At 47.2% G+C, this 20678-nt stretch overlaps 1 protein-coding gene across 6 annotated transcripts in view; it reads right to left on the reverse strand.

Moving 5' to 3' along the window:
* Positions 1–20678, reverse strand: part of SLC4A11 (solute carrier family 4 member 11) — a 250855-nt gene that overhangs the window by 48761 nt on the left and 181416 nt on the right. For all 6 annotated transcript variants that reach the window (XM_075931011.1, XM_025179543.2, XM_075931014.1 and 3 more), the window contains exons 7-9: positions 16233–16356; positions 9995–10201; positions 1229–1313 (exon numbers count right to left, since the gene is read on the reverse strand). In XM_075931011.1, coding sequence (XP_075787126.1) covers positions 1229–1313; positions 9995–10201; positions 16233–16356 — 416 coding nt within the window. The remainder of the gene's footprint in view (positions 1–1228; positions 1314–9994; positions 10202–16232; positions 16357–20678) is intronic.

Genomic DNA, 20678 nt, shown 5'->3' on the forward strand with positions numbered 1-20678 from the left:
TCCAATATAGCAACGTCTTTCATGAACTGTGGGTGACAGAACAGAAGCAGTACTCCAATACTGGGCCACACTAACGGCAGTTATACTGGATACAACTGTTGAAGGGAGAGCCACGTTAGTCTGTTACAGCAGGAATGACGAGGAGTCCTGTGCCGCCTTACAGATGCATTGACGTAGTGGGTTCAGCCCACGAAAGCTGATGCCCAAATAAATCGGCTGTTCTTTAAGGCACCATGGGACTCCTTGGTTTTGTGGATATAACCGGATGACCATTTACAAATTACATTTGATGCTACTATAATAGGTGCATTAAATCATGTACAGTAGACTTCCGATAATCCGGAACCTATGGGATTTAGCTGGTGCCGGATTATCAGCTATGTCGGACTATCAGGAGGTACTATAAACTGGTTTTATATTTTATATATATATATGTATATATATATATACACACACACACACACACACACACACACACACTATATACTGTATATAAAGTGTTCTTAACCCTTTTTATTGTACATGCTGTATACAGTATACTGTAATGTTTTCGTTTAAGCCTTTTTTACCCTTTTTGCTCAGTTCAGCTGCTGCTGCTGCTACCTTGTGACTCATTTTTTGCCGAAGCTCACTCACTAGGCTCTTGCCATTTTGATGCCAGACTATCAGGAGTGCCGGACTATTGGAATTTTACTGTAATTAAACCCTAATCTAATATCTAGGTTGGCCTATAGCACTATGCTTTTCTGCATCACTTATGAACCTTAATGAGACCATCTTCTTCATAAAAGACATTCTGCTGAAGGTCCCATAACTTCCGTTTGTAATAGCACTCAACCGCTCTGGATAGGCAATAGCTGGCTTACAAAGATAGGAGCAGATGGACTGTGCACTGTAATGACTGAAACTGATTAGTTTCTGATCAATTTTGATTCACATCCCTTTGCAGACAACATTGATGTAATCACCAGCAGACAATGTAACAGGGAGTTAATTTAGATCAAACCAACCACCTTCATTAAGAAGAGACCGTTGCAAGTTTCTCAAGTCCTTAAACATCCGTCATGTCAGCTCAGAAATGATTTATAGGTTTCTATCTTGATTTTCTTTCAAATAAAAAGGGCCAACAGAGGTATCAAAGCACATATTCAATTCACATTGTAAACAGGACATCATCTCACAAGAATTAAAAGCGGGCCAATGCTTCTGTAAACATTGGCCAACCTACCGTCAGTGAAGTCCAAAGCGTACACTGGAAATCTTCGTGCTATGTCATCAAAAATCCCCTTGCCAACATTGAAAAACTCATGCAACTAAAAGAAAGGAAGGAAATGTTGTGTCAGTTTAAAGGCTCGGGTATTGTTAAAAAGATTAACCTCCTTATTCACTGCTGATAGGCACTTAAAAACTAATCCTTTCGCATGGGGGATTCAGATCCAGGCTTTGTAATCACAATGAAAAGAAAAACTTAAAGAACAACAAACGGTCTGGTAGCACTTTAAAGACTAACAAAACATGGAGATGGTATCATGAGATTTTGTGGGCACAGCCCACTTCTTCAGATGACCAGAGCTCTTCCGGTTTATCCTGTACAGACTAACTTGGCTACCCTTCTGAAGAGAATGAAAAGAAAGTTAGCAAGGCAGTAGCAGGTTACATAATCCAAAGCATTGCAACCCTGCCCCCTTCCCGGGAGGGACAATGTTTCTCCCACCTCACAGACGGGGGAAATTGATTCTGGAGGCTGCTGTCATAATAGGGAGGCTATGGTGAAGCCAAGGTCCTGAGGGCAGAGTAGCAGCATGGCTGGTAACCCAGGGACCACAGCTAATGGTGACTAATTCACAAGGCTCCATAGGGACAGACAGACCCCTGTAGGCCACGGGTAGACTCTGTGGCCTTTTCCGTGCCAACTCGTACCCAAAAGGGGCAGCGTGGGCAGTCTGCTTCCTTCGGTTTCCATCCAAGCAGATGATCCAGACCAGTAAATCGAAAGGACCCAAACTATTTTTGCACCTAACCAAGTGTCTCCTGCCAGAGAGCACAGCAGCACTTCCAACCCCAAAAGTTCAAAGATCTTTATTTTAGCTTCCTCCCCCCGAATCATAACACTGACTTTTTAAAAATAAGAATCTTATGCTTTTTAAAACAAATAAATGCTAGGGTCTTTTATTTGCTTCTGAGGAATTTTGTTTGTTTGGTTTTCAGGATGCAATAGCTTTGTGCTTTCCGGCTTTTCTCTGCAACGATGGGGGCTAGAAGCCTCCTTTGTTTTTTTTAAAAATGAGATTTTGTTGCAGCCTTCTAGTGCTAACAGTGGGGGCTTTAAGAAAAGCACTGAACATGGAGAGAATCACGATAAAATGGAGAGTTGGCAAGATTACTACACGAAGCAACTTGTTATGGCTGAACACGTCCTCGGCTGCTTTTAAAAATCCACCTCCACACTTTCGTAAGGAGCTGGCAGAACCTAATATATTTGGCTCCTTGGACCATGAAATGAGAAATCTGATTAAGCGCCTTTCAGAAACCAAAATCATCTAACAATTAAAGTACTTTTATTTTTTGCTATTCTAGTCAATGCAGAGCATAACGCACCATAAAACAGATCCAGTGCAAACATCTTTCAAACTGGTTATTTCAAACTAACTTCTTAGAAGGGTCTAATTTGAAGAGAGCCAAAAGTATGTTTGGTGCAGTAGCGCATACAGAAAATACAGTCCCTCCCCATATGGCTTATAGTCTCAATGAGAAACTCAGTACAATACCAGAGACATAACATACACCAATTAACCAGATGGTGGCCCCATCGGGAAAAAGGCACAGGTTTCTCCTCTGTTCTTTGGTTGACCATTCACCTTTGAAAGACTGGATAGGAGGCATGATTTGAAAGGAGAATCGTTTTCTCGTGCTGCAGCACTGTCAGTAACGTGGATTTTACACGTTATAAAATATTCACCAGGGATTGGTTTCAGGTGGCATTGAGTGGATTGCAAATGACAGAACTCCAGCCCCATCTCACATGGAATGTCAATCACGTATTTAATGGACTGAGATCACAACTAAGCTGAAAATGGACTTTTCCAGCCAGGATTCATCTAAAGGGCTCCCCCACAACTACATTTCTGTGCATTTACTCTTCATCACCCTTTGCGTTTGCTTTCAACTTCTTGGTCAACTGTTTGTTTCTCTCGGCATGGTGCTGGCGCTACGGCTGTATCCACAGGATTTTATTTTAAGCTTTCTGCTGAAGATCTCTTGCTTATTTGTGTTAGAGTTTAGTGGGGCAGTCACCCTGCTCCAGGGAAAAGTGTTAAAGACAGCACTGGGAGAGGGCTGACCCAGAAGCCAATTGGAGGTGAGCTAAAGCTAGCCAATCAGAGGCTAGGAGGGCTGTATAAAAGACATGGCTGGCCAGGCTGAACACACTCATTCCATCTTCAGAAGGATAAGGCCCTAGCTGTCTGCTAGTGAGTTACCACAGACAGAGCAATGCTGGGGAAAGGCAGAGTGAGCCAGGGGAGTTCTGGCCTGTGTAGTCCCAAGCTAAGGCCTAATGACAGGGGCGTGAGGAGTACTAGGGCTGCAGGGAGGCAGCGGGTCCATACCCCTTTGCCAGTGATGAGTGGCCATTTCAGACTGCAGTCTGCCCCTGAGACACGGGGCTAGATGACAACTGGCAGTGGCTCACTGAGGCAAGGTATGTATAGGGGATTGGGGGATCCTTGAATAGGAGGATCCCAGGGTGTGGGGGCACTGAGGCAGGGCAGTACCCCAAGGGAAGGGCACCATGGTCTTGGAGGGACGCAGGTTCTAACGTAAGGTGGCAGAGCCATTAACAGAAAAACAGGTAACGGCAGGGGAGACACCGTCTGGAAGGAGGCGCTCTAGCACTGAGCAAGCTCCCAAGTGGCCAGAGGCGCCGCGGCAGTGAGTCGCGCCATGTTACACAGAGTTTTGAACTCCTGCCCCTTGTTGGCCGTCTAAGCAGCTAAGGAACTAGGAACTTGGGAAAAGAAAAACACCTCCCCATACAAACATATGAGTGTTGAAGCAGTTTGTATTCTAAAAGGTTAATATTTTTAGAAGTAAATATTCCCAAAGGCACAGGTCAGACAGAGAAATACAATTTCTAATGAGCAGCCTGTTTACGCATCTCGCCGTAGCAAGCACAAGGGACCAGTCATGAGAATGGCTACCCACTGAGGGGAAAATTATGGCACTTCTGTGCTTGGCTGGCACAAGCTGCTGACTCAGGGTCTGTTCTGGCAGCATGCAGCAGTTCTCTGGCACACAAACGGATGATGGTCTAGGTGCTAGTGGGAAGTGCAGCATGGAAGGAAAAATTATAGGGAGAGTTATGCATGCAGTGAAAGTAAGGGGAATTTGGAATTCATGAGCAGAAACACCATCTTTGTAAGCCTTGTTCCCTATTATAACTTGAATGGGGAAGGCTATTGCTTGGCTCTTTGGCAGGCTCAAATGTACTGCAGGTTGAACCTCTACTCCAGCACCTGACCAGTGCCAAAGCAGAGAATTTGCTGGATCATGGGAGGTGAAAATTGTCTAGTGGCATAACCATCATGTCCACTGCTTACTGGGCTCTTAGAAAACATATAGGGGTAAATGGGAGCTACATAACAGCACAGAAGACAGAGAGCTGGTCTGTAAACAAACTTTATGGGACTGTGGGAAACCTGGCCACATTTATGGTAAGTGAACATCTGGCTTAGTAAAACCATGCCGGATCCTGGATATTGCCAAGCCATGGTGCTGGACTAGAGAGGTTCAACCTCTAGTGGACAATGGAACACAAAACACCCCCCCCTTAAAGAAACAAAACTATTGCTTTTCAAAGTTTATCAGGGTAATTCAAGTGTTGGTTGGGTTTTAATTCCTTACGTATCATACAAGTTTAGATCACAGGATTTGTTAAAAGGAGCCGGCTTCAGCCATTAGTTTCTGTTATTGCTGGTAATCTTCCCTCTAGAAGGGTGGCAGCCTACATATGTTTCTCTAGGCCTCTGTTCCATTCGCTCTCCATTCAAGCTGTGTTTAACTCTTGGTACTTCTTGCTATATTGCAGCTTGCATACACGGCCTGACTCTTCTAATCACCTAAGTCAGGGGTTCTCAAACTTTGTGATACCACAACCTCCTAAAATGCTAAATGAATCTGTGAGACCCTCTCGCCCTCCCCACGTCACTGCCCTGGGTCGCTTCCTCCCCCCTTCTCACCAGACTCCTTGCCCTCCTGGGGTTCCTTCAAGGCATTTGCAGTCCTTAACACCCTGCCCCCTGCAGACTCCTTCCCCCCCCATCTCTTTCTCCTCTGTCTCTCTTTTCCACTCTGCATCCCTTTGGTTCCTTCTCTCTCTTCTCTGCTCCATCCTCCACTTCTCTCCCATGTTTCCTCTGCCTCCTCCTCTGACCCCCATGTGCCCTTGTTTTACCTCAGGGTCCTCTGCCCCAACCCAATTCCCCAGCTCTCTCCCAGCTGGGGAAACGTTTGGTCACCCAGCAACTGTGCCCAGGCCGGCCCCTCGTGCGTCTGCTCCTGTGCCGGCCTCACTCTCCCGCTGCCTTGCCTCCTGCTGCAGCTGAGCCATGCTCCTGAGTCCTGTGACCCCAGCCACGCTGCGTGGCTTGCTGGCGGCTGCCTTCCGCCGCCCTGCCGCTCTTCGCTGCCCAGGGGAGAGGGGTCGCAAGTGAAAAACCGAATCTAGCTGCGATCCCCCCTCTAAGTTGCTTGCAACTCCCTGGGGGTCGCGACCCACAGCTTGAGAAATGCTGACCTAAGTCATCACGTTGTCTAGTGCAATTTCCTCCCCTGGTCTCAATTCCAAAACCTCGTCACCCCTCTCCCCCTCACGTCCACTCAAAATGATCTTAGTGGTTTGTGTCCAACTTCATCCATCTCTTCTTCAAGGCATTCCATTGGCTCCCTCTCTTCGGCATGTCAAACACACTTCTTGTGTCTACTTCCAAAATCTTCCATAATTCAGCACTGCCTACCTCCCTGGGCTATTGTCTCCTGGCAAAGTCATCGCCTTCCTTGGCTTGGATACCAAGGATCCTCTGGTTCTCCCCCACACTGCACGGGAATGTGAAAAACTCCTACCCCAAATGTGTACATCCACCACCCAACCCTCCACGCTCACTTCTGATGCAATGCGCACAGAAAACAGCAGCATGGCAATGGGAGGGCAGGTACCACGACTGAGAGGGTAAGAATTAAGCACAAAGAGTCCTGCTACGCTAAAGCATCCTATACATTTGGAATATCTTTCTTGCACATCATCCCAACATCGACGTCTCTGTCCATGTGCTTGCTCTTGCCTTTCTGAATGTAAGCGGGGAATGTGAAATCTCCCGATGCCATGCCAATAGAAGCGATGTATAATGACCTATACATGACTCAAGGTGCATCTACGTTGTGCCATTTTTCCCAGAACAACAAACTTTATTCCGGAAAAACAATACTAGCGTCCACACTGCAATTGCGTTTTTTTTGACAGAGCTGAAATAACAGGTGGCTTTTTCCGACGGCAGTAAACCTCATTCCATGAGGAATAAGCCCTTTTCCAAAAAAGATTTTTTGGAAGAGGGTGTGTGTAGATTGTTCCACTGCTGCTATGTCAAAATAGCTCCTCCCCAGTGCATCCTGGGACTCTTAGTCGAGATAGCATGTCTACATTAGGAAAGCCTGCCTCGGACTAATTTTGAGGCTTCCCTGTATTGTGGGTGCTCTCTTTCAAAATAAGCTATTCCAGAAGATATCTTCCAGTGTTTGTAGTATAGACATACCCACAGTCTCTTGATTCTAGTTAGGGATTATGCCCTTGCTCACTTTAAGGCTTCGTCAGTGCTTTTTCGGGATACCAAGGAATGTGTCCGAAATTTTTTTCAGAAAAGCGGGCGTGCTCTTTTGCCATCCCTGTAAACCTCAGTCTCTGAGACATAGGAGATATGTCGAAAGAGCAGGTTTTTCTGAAATTTGGCGCTGTGAAGATACGCCAAATTTCAGAAAAGCCTCTTTTGAAAGAAAAGCGAATAAAAGATATGCGAATTGCAAACTGCAATTTGCATATCTTTCTCTGACTTTTCTTTGTAGTCTAGGTGTAGCCTAAGATGAGGAGGTAGTATGCTGCTTAGTAAAGAGGAGGATTTCAAGACAGCACAACTAAGACAGCTCACGGCAAGGACTCTAACCATGACGTGTTTTCTAAATGGTCCTCAGAGACCAACTGAAGCAGTGCTGCTGTGCTAGATGCTGAGTCGAGATGATATCGTGGCTGTACGCTTCCCCAAGGGAGAAATGTGTGTGTGTGTGTGTGAGAGAATTGCATTCATTTTTGTGAGGCTGGTTGTCTATTCTCCACTGCTGCTGCAGGGGAGGTACAGTGAGAGAAAAGGTAAGGAAGATTTTCACATTATTACACAATCATTCCGCCCGCTGCAGGAATGCTCATGCTCGCGAGTGATAGAGAGGCTGTTGTCTGTAGTGGCTTACGGTATTTTATTTCATTGGGGGTGGCTCGCAGGCTATAATTACATTTCAGTTTCCTGAACGCCTGTCTGCTTTGAAGCACTGACGATATTGTCTTTCCCTGGTTTTTTTTAAACCTGTCAGATGGAGCACCCGTAATGAGCAGTCAATGTCAATGAAGTTCATTCCCATGTAGAATGATACAGGCAATGTGCATCCAGGGAAACAGCCCAAAGCTAGGCATCTTTTTTAGGCAGAGAAAATGCTCTGGAGGACACTAAGGCCTGACTGACACTTAAAAGTTTTGCATTTCAGCTATGCTGGTTAGGGGTAATCCATGAAGTACTGCCTATTAAAGTCCCTAGGTCAAAAAAGAAACTGCCAAATAAAGAAAGATTAAAATTGGAACATGTCTGCCCACCACACAAACAACCTGAAGACATCAGAAAAATAGCCACCCCTCAAGTTCTAGTCACCTTACACTTTTCACACAGAGGCTGTGGTTTCCACCTGTGACACGCCCCTGTGTGACGTGCCCCAGTGTTTACAGAAATAGCTTCAGAGGAAAGGGAGCAAAGGGTTAAACCTGCGCTGGAGGAAATCATAGCTTCAAATCTGTTGTAACCAGTTTGAAAAGTGTTTTAAACCGGTTTTGCAAATCTGAACTCCAGCGTGAACAGGGTTAAGAGGCGTTCCAGAGTCACCGGTTAGAGACCTGTCTCTAGAAGAGGGGATTCTGCAGCCTGGGATAAAGGCAGAATGCCCTTTGGCATTTTTACTTGTTTCAGGGATGAAAGTAACTTACATTTCTCACAGGTCCTGTTGTATCACCCCTCTTTGGGGAGGTCTCAGAGCTGGGGGTTGGGTTACAATACGACAGTGCCTGTAAGAACTGTAAGTGTGGAGTAGAGTGTGTGTGTGGGGGGGCAGGAGTCAGGGCAGGGGCTGGGAGAGTGGGGAGGCTGAGGGCAGGATACGGGGAGGCTGAGTGTGTGTGTGGGGGGGGGAAGGAGTCAGGGCAGAGGCTGGGAGCGTGGGGAGGTTGAGGGCAGGGGAGGATGCAGAGTCAGGGCAGGGGCTTGGAGTGTGGGGAGGCTCAGGGCAGGTGGCGAGGGAGAAGTGCAGGGTGTGTTTGGAAGGGTAGGGGCGAAGTTAACTTTACTTGGCTGGTGGATGGGTCCCTGCCTCCCTGCACCTCTTAGTTGCCAAGAGAGCAGTGGGCCATCTGCGCGGGTGCATTGCTGCAGGCAAACAGGCAGCATTGGCCTGTGAGACCCCCTGGCTTGCCACTCCGTACCCTGGCTTCTTCCTAAGGACCCCCAGCAGCAGCATACAGGGGATTGCATGCGTGCTGCCCAGCATCCAGTGAGAGGCAAGCATGAGTGCATCAAGAACCCAGCTAGAAGCACCCATACTTCTTCCCGAGCATCCCCAGCCAGTCGCCTTTCACACTTGCCTGCCTCACCGCTGCTTATTGCCAGGGCCAGCCTGGAGCAGGAGCCACGGGGCCCCACGGGAGCCCAGCTGGGAGAGTGCACCGCAAGCCTGCAACAGAGCGCCCCAGCCAGCTCTTATTGGAGCCTTATTTCCACCTCTGGTCCTAAACCATCATGTTTTAAGCCCTGAAAACCAGCCAGAACATGGATTTGGGATGAAAGTTTCCACTCTGAACACCGTAAGCTGCTCAGCGCTTCACGGCTCTTGCAGTCTAGGGAAAAGAGCGAGAGATGAGAAGCAGCACACAGCTTGGATAATAAAACCTGCGTGCGGACAGACTGGGTGCAAGAATGACATTACGAGCGCCCCAGAGAAGAAAGCAGAGACCCAGCTCGCTCACTGAGAAACGTAGCTTCTCCACGGGAATTTCTCCTAGAGGAGAGCCACGAAACCCTCAGATCCAAACTGGTACAGGTGCTGCTCACCATCTCAGTAAAGATGAAGATTCTTCAGGGACAGTCTTGCCATCTTCCTAATTGAAGATGCTAACGTGCATTTGCTCTCCTTGGCAATTTATAGTAACCCATCCACCCTAGCCCTCATGAAGCATCATAATTTGAAGGGGTTGCCTTTAATTTTCAGTAGGAAGTTGTGTTTAGACCTCCAAGTAACAAGATTCATTGCATCTATAAGGAACTCAAAAGGAAACCCCGTGCTTTTGAACCTCTTTGCACCGTTGCAAAAGAGATTTATTTCAATGGCCTAAGAAACAAGAATATTTTAGCAGAACTAGCCTGGCAGTAACACACAAGGGGTGGTCTACATGGCTTCTGGGAGTGAGTCTTAGCCCAGCCCGACAGATTTGTGCTAGTGGGGGCTAAAACTGCATTTGGACATTCCAGGGTAGGTTGGCACTCAAGCTCTGAAGGCCTAAGGAGTTGGGTGGGCTTTAGAGCTCACATCCAATCGTCAAGTCCTGATAGTGCGAGTACGTCATCAGGTCCTGTGTTTTATTTAGACAGGAACAGTAGTAGAAAGCCAGGACTTAAAACGTTTTTCTCATCCTTACCTTGAGCGGCTTGTGGTTGTGTGTTTTGTGCCCCTCGTTCACTGCAGAGGGTCTCTGATTCACCACCGTCAGCAGGTGGCGCTGGTGTACCAAGGCTTCTTTAAACTCCTCTTCCGTTTTTGTTTCTAGAAGCTTCTGTCGAAAAGTTATATCTGAAAACATCGTGGCAAAGGTCCGGCCCACTTCGGTGGCAGTTTTCGTACTTTTCTGAGAAAAGCAAATGATGTGGAGATTAAGGATCGTAACAAACTCTTACATTATTTAGAAACCGTAAAACTTCAAAACAAAACACCACTCAAGGCACCAGTCTTCCTTCACTTGACGGCCAAGACTAGAACACAACATTACACAGTTCCCTTGAAATTGCTGCTAGCACGCACCCCCAAAGCAGGGAAGGAAGAGCCAGTAAATTCTGCCTTTTAGAGTCAGAGAGACCATTTCTTACAGGGGAATATTGAAAGGGGCACAGGTTTGTGCATTGTAATCTCAAGCATGGCATTATGTTAATGTAGATTTTAGCATTTGGGGCTTAATCCAAAATCCAGCGTGATGTTAAGTGTATCATTTGCAAGTGCGTATCAATGGATTGCTTGTACGACATTAGGTGCAAAGTTGAGAGGTAGGTGTCGAAAGCGACATCCAGAGGGATAAGAACTATTGTGACCGTGTCTCATAGGAAACACGTCTCAGAAGAATGAATTTCATAGACATTTGGAAAAAAAAACTAACTAGGACTGTTGTGGAAGTGTCTTCCTGACAATACTTCAATCCTCTCTGTCCTTGCTGTGGTGAATGTCCCCTACTGCCTCTCCACCTCGACGGCCCAGAAATGCTCCTCCGCTGAAGAACGCCAAAGCCTTACAGGAGTATTGTTCAGCTACTACACAAACACAGTCGTTGCTTTTATATTTTCATTTTAATGAATCCTTTCACTGGTGCTTTGATAAATTCACTTTCATCAATTAGATACATGAGATTGGCAGGCAAAGAATCCTGGGCTTTTCTGATGCACCACTAAGGAGCACAGACACACAAAGCTTCAAAAGGGAGGTGCCACGCAGGGAATGCAATCTCATCCTGCATAGAGAGTTTGGGTCCCAGCTACCCCCAAAGGCCCTGTACACTGCATTAGAGAACCCTAGACCTAGGCAACATTGCTAGCTCTCCTTTCTTTGTATGCAGTTACCTTGTACCATAGGCTCTTCACAGCTGTCTGCAGAGTGCTTAGCTCCCCCTCATCACCCGCACCACTCTCTACCGCACAGCCATGCTGAGCTCAGCACTGCCTTCGAAGAAAGAGCGCCCCTGAGTCACTAACTTAGCAAAGTGCACTCTACACCAGCAGTTTTCAAACTTTAGCAACCCGAGGACTCCCATTTTGATTTGAAATTTTTCCATGGACCTCACCCAGCTTCTAATTTTTTCCAGGAGTGCTCAACAGCCCTAGGCCCTGCCCCCAACGCTACCCTTCCCCCAAGATCCCACACCCTCACATTTTCCCCACCTCTTTCTACCCTATGCCCTTCCCTGCCAGCACCCCCTTCATGCTGCTGAACAGCTAGTCTGTGGTGTAAGAGGCACTGGGAGGGAGGTGGAGGAGTTGTTCAGCCCTGGACATGACTCGTGAACCTCCTGGCATATCCTCACAGGCCGACCCTGCTTTGAGAACGGCTGCTCTAGACAAATACAGTTTGTAGACACTGAAACCCAAAATCAACACAGCTGAGTGGGCTCAGTTTGCTGCATTCCAAGGGCGACATATGTACGTTTGTATTTAGTGTGAACAGTTTCACACATCCATGCGATTGGTACTAAAAGTATTTTTATATAAACAAGGAAAAAATTAAGTCTGAAACTGCCGAACCAGACTGGACATAAACAAACAAACAAAAAATCAATCAGTTTTTCTATGACCTTCAGTTGAGTGCCTCACAATTTTAGTGAATTTCTCCTCACATACCCCAGGAAATAGGGAAAACACTATTATCCCATGTTTACAGAGGGGGAACTGAGGCAGAGAGATTAAGGCCCAGGTATTTAAAGGTACTTTGGCACTGTTGGATCCAGCATTGCAGCACCTACATCCCATTTTCAAATAGAGATTTTGTCTAAATTCTTTTGAAAATGAGTCTCAGGCTTCCAAATTAGTTAGGCATTGTAATGCTGAACTCAGGAACACCTTTTAAAATCTTGACCTTAGGCCCCATCTTCATTTGCCACATGAGATATCGATCTTCTGGCGTTTGATTTAGCAAGTCAAATTAAGACCCGCTAAATGGAACGCTGAGGGTGGCTCTGGTTGGCACCGGTACTCCTCGTAGTTGTGAAGACTAAGGGAAGCTAATGGGAGTGTTTGCTCCTCAGCCTCCCTCTGTGAGGACGGCGCCAAGCTCAGCCTAAGGTAAACCAACTCCAGCACCATAGTTATGTAGCTCGAGTTGTGTACCTTAACCCAACCTTCCAGGTCTAGTATAGACCTGGCGGAAGTGACTTGTCCAAGGTCTTGCTCAGTCTGCAGTGGAGCCGATATTTGAACCCTGGTCTTGCAAGTCCCAGTTCAGTGTATTAAGTACCGAACCATTCTCCCGGCTTCAAAAACCCACCGCCATACTGAGTTCAGAGCGAGTATGGCTGGAGTATGGCTAAAGAGATTGAAGTGAGAGAAAGGTTCAGATTTCTATAGTTCAAACAGCAGGGGGCAGTCCAGATCCCAGTGCGGCTCATGCCCCCCATAAGTCCACTGCTTCAGCACCTGATCTCCACTGACTCAATAACTGGGATCCTCCAGTAGAACTTGAGCTCAGACGCCCTGTATGACGACAGGGCGTTTGTTGCCTAGTCTACTCATTGTGCATTAATTATACTGATGACCTAAGAATGTCCAAACACAATGAGGTTTGGTAGGCCCCAAATCAGGACCAGTATTATTACAGTTGGGAACCCCAAAGTGCATGGTTGCAAGACCTGGGCTTAGAATCCTAGGGCTGGAAGAGACCTCAGGAGTCATCGAATCCAGCCCCTTGCCCAAAGCTGGAACAACCCCAACTCAATCATCCCAGCCAGGGCTTGGTCCAGCCAAGACTTAAAAACCTCTAGGGATGGAGACTCCACCCCCAGGGGTTCCCGCTCAGATTTTCCATCCGTGAGCGGAGTGAGTTTTGTCTTGGGCACTAATATTGACGTCATGTGCGCTCGTTTGGATGTGTGCTGCTGTGGCACCCACCAGTTACGAACAAAATTATACACACACACGCGCCTATATTAAATTGCTATGTCAGAAAAAAATACTAAAAACCGGCTAGTTGACAAGGTGCATGACCCTGCACCTACCCACCCTGAAAAGCATCCAGCTTGCAGTCCCCTGCCCCCAACACACACTGTGCGTGCCCCACTGCTTGCACGCCCACCAGGACCACACACAGCCACCCTATAGTTGTGTCCAGCCTTGCAATTTGCCCCCGACTCCCAATATGCCAGCAGTATATACGCCAGACCCATGCTATCTGCCCCCCAAATATGAACAGCTAGTACTTGGACCTAGAGCCCACAGCCCAAGCAGCACTGCCCAGACACCTGTGCCCAGCCCTGCACCTCACCTGTTTCTCTGCCTCCCCAAATTGCCCAGGGACGTGTGCCCGGCCCCACACCTTGCCCCCCCCCCCCCCCCCCCCGGAATTTACCTGCGCCCAGTACCTCCCCACCACCAGACAGCTGGTGCCTTTGCCTCCCACCCAGCCAGTTTCTGTGCTGGGCCCCCACTGTCCTTGGCCTCACTGCCTCCCCCACTGGTACAGACCCCGGTACCTGTCCTGCCACTCTCCTGCCCAGGCTCCCACGCGGTGACTCCAACCCCAGCCACTAGAGCAGCCCTCTGCTGCTCACCATGAGGCTTGAGGCTCCTCTGCCATGCAGCTCCTCTGGCCCTGGCCGCTGGAGCAGGCTCCTGACACCCGCTGTGCGGCTGCGCGGCTCTGCGTAGGAGGTGGGAGCAGTGGAAATTTTTTCTGCACGCCCGCTTAGAGGGAACCCTGTCCACCCCCTCCCTAGGGAACCCATCCCAGTGCTTCCCGACCCTCCAAGGGAAATCGTTTTTCCTAACATCCAACCTAGTCCTCCCCCACTGCAACTTGAGCCCATTGCTCCTTGTTCTGTATCTGTCACTACTGAGAACAGCCTCTCTCCATCCTCTTTGGAATCTCCCTTCAGGGAGCTGAAGGCTGCTATCAAATCCCCCCTCACTCTTCACTTCTGCAGACTAAACAGACCCAACCCCCTCAGTCTCTCCTCATAGGTCATGTGCTCCAGCCCCCTATCATTTTGGTTGCCTTCTGCTGGACTTTCTCCAATTCATCCACATCCTTTTAGTAATGGGGGCCCCAGAATTGGACAAACCTTCTGTTATCTGCCGTATGTTTAGTAGCACAGTTAGTAAAATGACCCACCAGCAAGGTAGAGAGCGCTCATGCAGTATGAATGTCTAAGCACCCATTCCCTCTCTCTACCCCTTGCAGGACAACCTGAACCGTTGGTCACCATCTTATCATCACCGCCTTCCTCGTCATCTGGCATCCCCCAAGATTTGCCTCCCCCCAAGAGCACAGGCCAGGATACCCCTTTGATAATGTGTGATGCTGATGCCCCTTTGCCTAACGAATGCGCAATGGTGGGTTCATCCCCTTTTCCTTATTTGCATTTCCTCATCTGCCTACGACTGGGCTGCCCTCCTCCCATTGGCTAATAGAGCTTTTACCTCACACTTGCGTCAATTGGGCAGCATGGCAGGCTTGTGCCAGACATCTGCTGAGGTTACTACCTTAAAACAGCCCCAGACGGTAACAACTAACATGTTGTGGTTCCCGGTCAGGAATGTAGCCATGACAGCATTCCATCTTATGATCCAGGGCAGGGGTGGGGAACGATCGGTCAGGTGCCACTCACAAGTGAGAAGCCCCGGACTGAAAAGGAGAAAGATGCTCCCCACATTACCCCTCACACACCAGAGCCTGGGGGGCCCAGATGAATAGATTTTGCATGCTCCAGTCCTGCAGGAGGATAGTGGGGGTAGGGGGGAAAGTGGGGTCTGGAGAGCCAGTGAGGGCTCCCTAATGCTGGGGGGAGCCCTGAGCCTCGGAGGCCAGATCCAGGCAAGCTGGGGGGGGCGGGGCGCATCTGACTCCCGAGCCTTAGATTCCTCATCCCTGATCTCGGGCATTGATAAAGGCTCAAAAGCTGTAAGTGACTCTTTAGCGTGTCTCCAGTAGCTCTTTGCAGCACGATAGTAAAACACTGTGATTTAATTATTAACCAGGCTACGTTGTTAACCTACGAGGATGCTTTTACCATGTTCTTGACCAATCCACTTGCACTAAGTTATTAATTTATTTTCTGAGATAATCATATATATTGCTCACCATCCTGTTTAAATGTGAAACTAGAGTACCATAGCAAATGGAACAATGATTTCACACGACTGTAGCTCTTTGGGGGAATGCTGATCACTAATTTGGCTCCTGAACCACTGAAGCCTGAGGCCATGTCTTCCCTAGAGAGAAGACTGACGCTGCCGCGATCAATTTTCTGGAGTTTGATTGAGCAAGTCTAGTTAAGACTCGCTAAATCGAATTCAGAGGGCGCCCCTGTTGGCTGCCGGTACTCCTGCTTGCATGAGGAGTAAGGGAAGCCGATGGAAGCGTTTGGGAATGGCAGGGAAATGAAAAACATTGTACATCAACTCTAGTTACGTAATTAAACATAGATGGAGTTGCATATCTTCATTCGACTTCCCCTTCAGTGTAGGACTAGACTGATCTAGGGTTACTCCAGGTTAGCTGCTAAGCTAAGGCTTTTGAACCTTTGGCCTTGTTTGCTAAGCTATCATGTTACAGGTTTTGGAGGCAAATTACATCACTACCTTAACTTATATCCATGCTTTACTTAGCAACTAGCATATTGATACAGGCTACAAATTGAGGCAAGAGCTAGGCTACCAGATCAGTCAGTGTCAACCTCACAGACCATTGTCCAATGCTAGACAGGAAGTCATTTGTCATAAGTTTATACCTTGTGCTCGCTGCTGAACAGGAAGGAGATATTAGCTGACAATCACTGTGGTGACCTCAGTCCTGCCCCCTTCCTGCTGTGGCTAGAAAACAGGTAGCCATGCACCCTAGTAGGGCCCCACAAGAAAACCATAAGGAAGCATTCTGAGTCATCAAAGCACATGATGGAGAAAACTCACCATTTTGGGAGGCGCAAGAACCAATATCACAAATCTCACTTCACAGGAGTTTTCCCCCCAGTTCTGAGGCCTCTCCAGGCGGCTGATGCAAACATGACGTCGCTGAAGAGACTTTATAGTGCAACTGTCAAGGGAGATGGAAGTGTTATGGCTTAGGTCAGACAATACCAAAAGAAGGTTTTACATAGGCACATCCTAGCTAGGATGGGGCAGGGAACCTTTTTTGGAAAAATCAGTCAGGGGCCGCACGCAACTGAGAAGCAAAAAAAGAAACCCTCTCTGATGTGTCCCCTGAAAAGGGGGGAAAGACACTCCCTACATTCTCCTCCCACACCAGAGACTAGCGGGGCCCAGCCTAGTAGACTGTGTGCTCCAGACCTACGGTGAAGCAGCAGGGGGGATGGAGCGCCAGCCCCTGAGCCTCGGGAAGCCAGTTTCAGGTAAGCAGGGGCCACACCTGGCCCCCAGTTCTGAGGTTCCCCACCCTGAGCTAGGAGACCACATGCATGTGTAAAAACAGGTGGCTTGAACGTCCTTGATCGTAAAAAGACAAAAATGGCATGTAAATGGCAGGTTTTCCTTCTTTTCTAGACCTCAATCCTGCAAGCTGTTGAGTGGGAATGGCCCTTTATGCCATCAAGGCCGGGCTCACAGAGCAGGGCTGGGACCCTATTTCTCTTTGTCCTCTCCCGGCTTCTGTATAATAATCAATAAACCTGTAAAACATATTCTAAAATTGCAGTATTGCAGCGAGTTCCAGCTAGTAGCACCCCTTTATTTTTAAAAGGAATATGAACAGAGAGTACTTTGCACTTCTGCAGATCCATTCATGCAGAGGTCTCAAGTGCCAGTGCAAACAATGAAGGGTATAAGCCAAGAAACAAAATGCTTCTCTCCCTTATTCCTCTTCTAACAGATGCCTCAATATTTGTTTTCAAGAGGTTTTCCCCTCCCTGCAAGGTTGGATGATTTTTAAATTCCATTACAAATATCAGGGCCTGACCTCCCTCTTTTTGCTGGAAAAGTCAGACAGCCGTCAGAGGACCCAAATGGTGGCATCATAAGCTCAGTGATTAAACTTGAGTTGGAGGTCTCTCAGGCCCATTAGAGAGGACAAGGCGGATGAAGAACTAAGCAGCCATTTAGATCTTTCAAAGATTGCCAGGACTTCCACCAATGAGAAGCCAGAATCTGACATTTCTAAAGTTAAAACAAAACTTTATTAAAACATGGGAGCCATTTTTAGGCATGATGACAGAGCAGTAGTTTCTCTTTGCTTTTACCGCAACCACCACAACATACTGGTGAGGTGGATATCCATAATTCCTCTCATTTTTACCAGTGGAGAAACTGAGGCCAAACAAGGTGACTTGTCCAACATTACACACAGGTCTATGGCAGACATGGGAAACGCAGAAGTCTAAACTATATCCCAGACAGCACCCTCACAATTCCTGTAAAACCACTACTAAATGTTCGGCTAATACATTTTAAAGTTCTTTGGAAACAAAGTGGTAGATTATGTATGATAATTTCACTACTGGTGTGATTAGTACAAAGCAGCAATATTCCAATCTAACGACCGTGCGCGACTGCAACATGAAAGTTTGTTATTTTTAATTTTAATACTAAAATGGAGTAGCCTTGTGGCGCGTCAGAGACTTATCAAAAACACAAAGTATCATGAGCTTTCGTGGTTACAACCCACTTCATTTTCATTTTAACGTAATAAATAAAAGCAAGATTATGGTGCTGCTCTTTTCCAGTGAACACTGGCCAAATAAATGACTAGCAATTCAAGGATATGGAGAATACTTGGGCCCAGTCTCGCTTGCCATAGTTTATCGCCTTAATTAGCAACTTGAACAACATGCTGGTAGCAGTCCCTCGAGGACTTGGACAGAAGGGGAGGTGCAGATCTGAGTATGAATAAATAGTTCTTCCATACAAGTCTGAGTAGCTAGCCTGCTATGTGTATCCATATGGGACATTTTACTATTGAATAGGTTTCTGATGGGCACTGATAAGTTACTTGATTTATGCAAGCTAACTAACAACCTGACAGGCTATTGTTAGACATGCTTATTTGAATGCAAAGGACAGTTAGCTTTCTTCATTATTTACACAATACAGAGTATGTGGAAAGGCCTAGGATTCCACACACCTATACTGTATTCGTTATCAGAAGCTTAAGGGGGTAGCTGAGTTAGTCTTTACTGGATAAACTTAAAAAACAACAAATGGTCTGGTAGCACTTTATAGACTAACGAAACAAGTAGATGGTTTCATGTGCTTTCGTGGGCACAGCCCACTTCTCCGGTCATCTGAAGAAGTGGGCTGTGGCCACAAAAGCTCATGATACCATCTACATATTGTATTAGTTATGTTCCTTTTATTCCCCTTTTTACATCAGTCAAACAGAGAATCCACACATCTCCTCAGGATAGAAATAAACAGATTCAAAGTTCAGGGCATGCATCCATATGCTTTTTAATCTGTTTCTATACAGTCTGTTCTTGAGTGGCAGTTATTCAGAGGTTACCGTTACTGAAGGCCACAGTTGGGAGCAATTCACTGTCAACCTTCCCAACGGGGAGCAGAGGAAAACAGGGTTAAAACGGAATTCAACCATTTGCAGCAAAACTGAAATCAATCTTCATCTAGAGTCACTGAGACGGCCGAGCCTGAATGTACCCAAATCATATTACATCGGCCCCTGAACTGTGGGCAGACCTGCCAATGGGGGGAGAAGGGACAAAGGGAACAACTGGCGGAGGGCCCAGAAATACAAAGGGGTCTGAATCTCCCACTGCTACTGTGGCAGCCAGAACCCCAGGCCCTTTAAATTGCTGCTACAGCGCCACATGATGTGTTCCAGGAAGCACTGAGCCTCAGCTCCGCCCCTTCAGTCCAAGGCCCCGCCCCTTCCAAAGGCATGGAGCAGAGTCATCCCCTCCCCCACATTGCCCAGGGGCTGGCGAGGCTCTCGCCCCACTGACTGTGCATTCCAATTCAACAAGATAACTGGGGTAGCACATTGACTCTCCTTGAGTTTGGGGCCTGACAGGATTTCTGGGACTGGCAGGATATCTGTCGAGCTGTCCAACAGCTTAGGTCATCGTACCTTCATCCATATTAATTGGTAGAACCTCATGCACGAATCGAGAGATGAACAGTTAATGAACTGTTAGCAAAATCTACCCTCGCGTTCTGCTCCGCTTGCTCACTGAGTCAACACGTAGCCGTTGAGCTCAGTGATTAATGCAGCGTTTTTTTACCAGGAAGACTCGCCTGGAGTTCTGAACGTCATTATTTGTATTCTGGCAGTGGCCAAAGGCCTCAATCAGGATCACAGCCAAAAGTGCTGAACAAACTCTTAAGAAGCCATGATTTCTGTTCCAAGCTGCCAAATATATAATGTCCTGATCCTACATTAAGTCATGCCCTGGGCGCTACGCAGGTGCAGAGTGCACCCATATGCTCCTCGATGCAAGATCAGGACTTTATTTGACACACGATACTACATCTGTGTATTCTAATCTATAGGAAGCTATATTTGGGAGACAGAAGATTAAGAAGAGTAAGATCATGCAGTCACTTGGATAACAATGTGGAGAGTTTGATGGCTCCAAATCTTCTTTCAAGTTTTCATTTTCTTCAGACAAAACACACACACCGTGCAATCCTCCACTGCCATTCAACCTAACCATCATTAACTGAGTAAGTTCTGATAGGCACTTACATTTAACTTCTTCCTGATCTATTTACTCATGGAACTCTCACTTTTCAAACTGAAGCTTAAATGTTTGATGCACGCAAAATTTTCAGTAGTCACCATCAACAAGTCAAACATATATTAAGAGTAAAAACATTAAGGTATACTTAAAATAGGGAACAAAGAAGGTATATACTAGGGATGACTTTCTTTAACCAGAGCTAGGAAAGAGCCTGTCAGTGGGCCGAATTGGGCCCCCTCACTCTTTTATCGGGCCTGCGTGGCAGTTCCTGGTCCCGCCTCCTAATGTGTTGCCTGGGAACAGGGCATACGTGAGCCCTCTCAACTGCTTCTATTGAAAGGGCTAGTCGAGAAGGCGCAAGCCCTTTAAATTGAAGCAGTTGAAAGAGTTTCTATTTAAAGGCTCCGCCCCTTCCGCCCAAGGCCCTGCCTCTTCTAGGGTGGCCCGTGACCACTTTGAAATTTTTGCCCACCTCTGGTCTAAAAGGTGACCACTGTCCGGATGGAATATGGTTAGAACAAGAGGTCAAGCCTATTAAGTCAGACATCAGAATTAACAGTTGATACTAATTAGATCAGTGGTCTCCAACGTTTTTATGCTTGGGATCACTTTTTGAATTTAAGTGCAATCCAAGAACTACCTGAAACTCAAATACCCTGGCCCCACCTCCTTTGTGTCCCTTCTCTGAGGCCCTGCCCCTGCTCACTCC

This window comes from Pelodiscus sinensis, chromosome 5 (genome assembly GCF_049634645.1).
Source record: "Pelodiscus sinensis isolate JC-2024 chromosome 5, ASM4963464v1, whole genome shotgun sequence".
NCBI classification, from domain to species: domain Eukaryota; kingdom Metazoa; phylum Chordata; order Testudines; family Trionychidae; genus Pelodiscus; species Pelodiscus sinensis.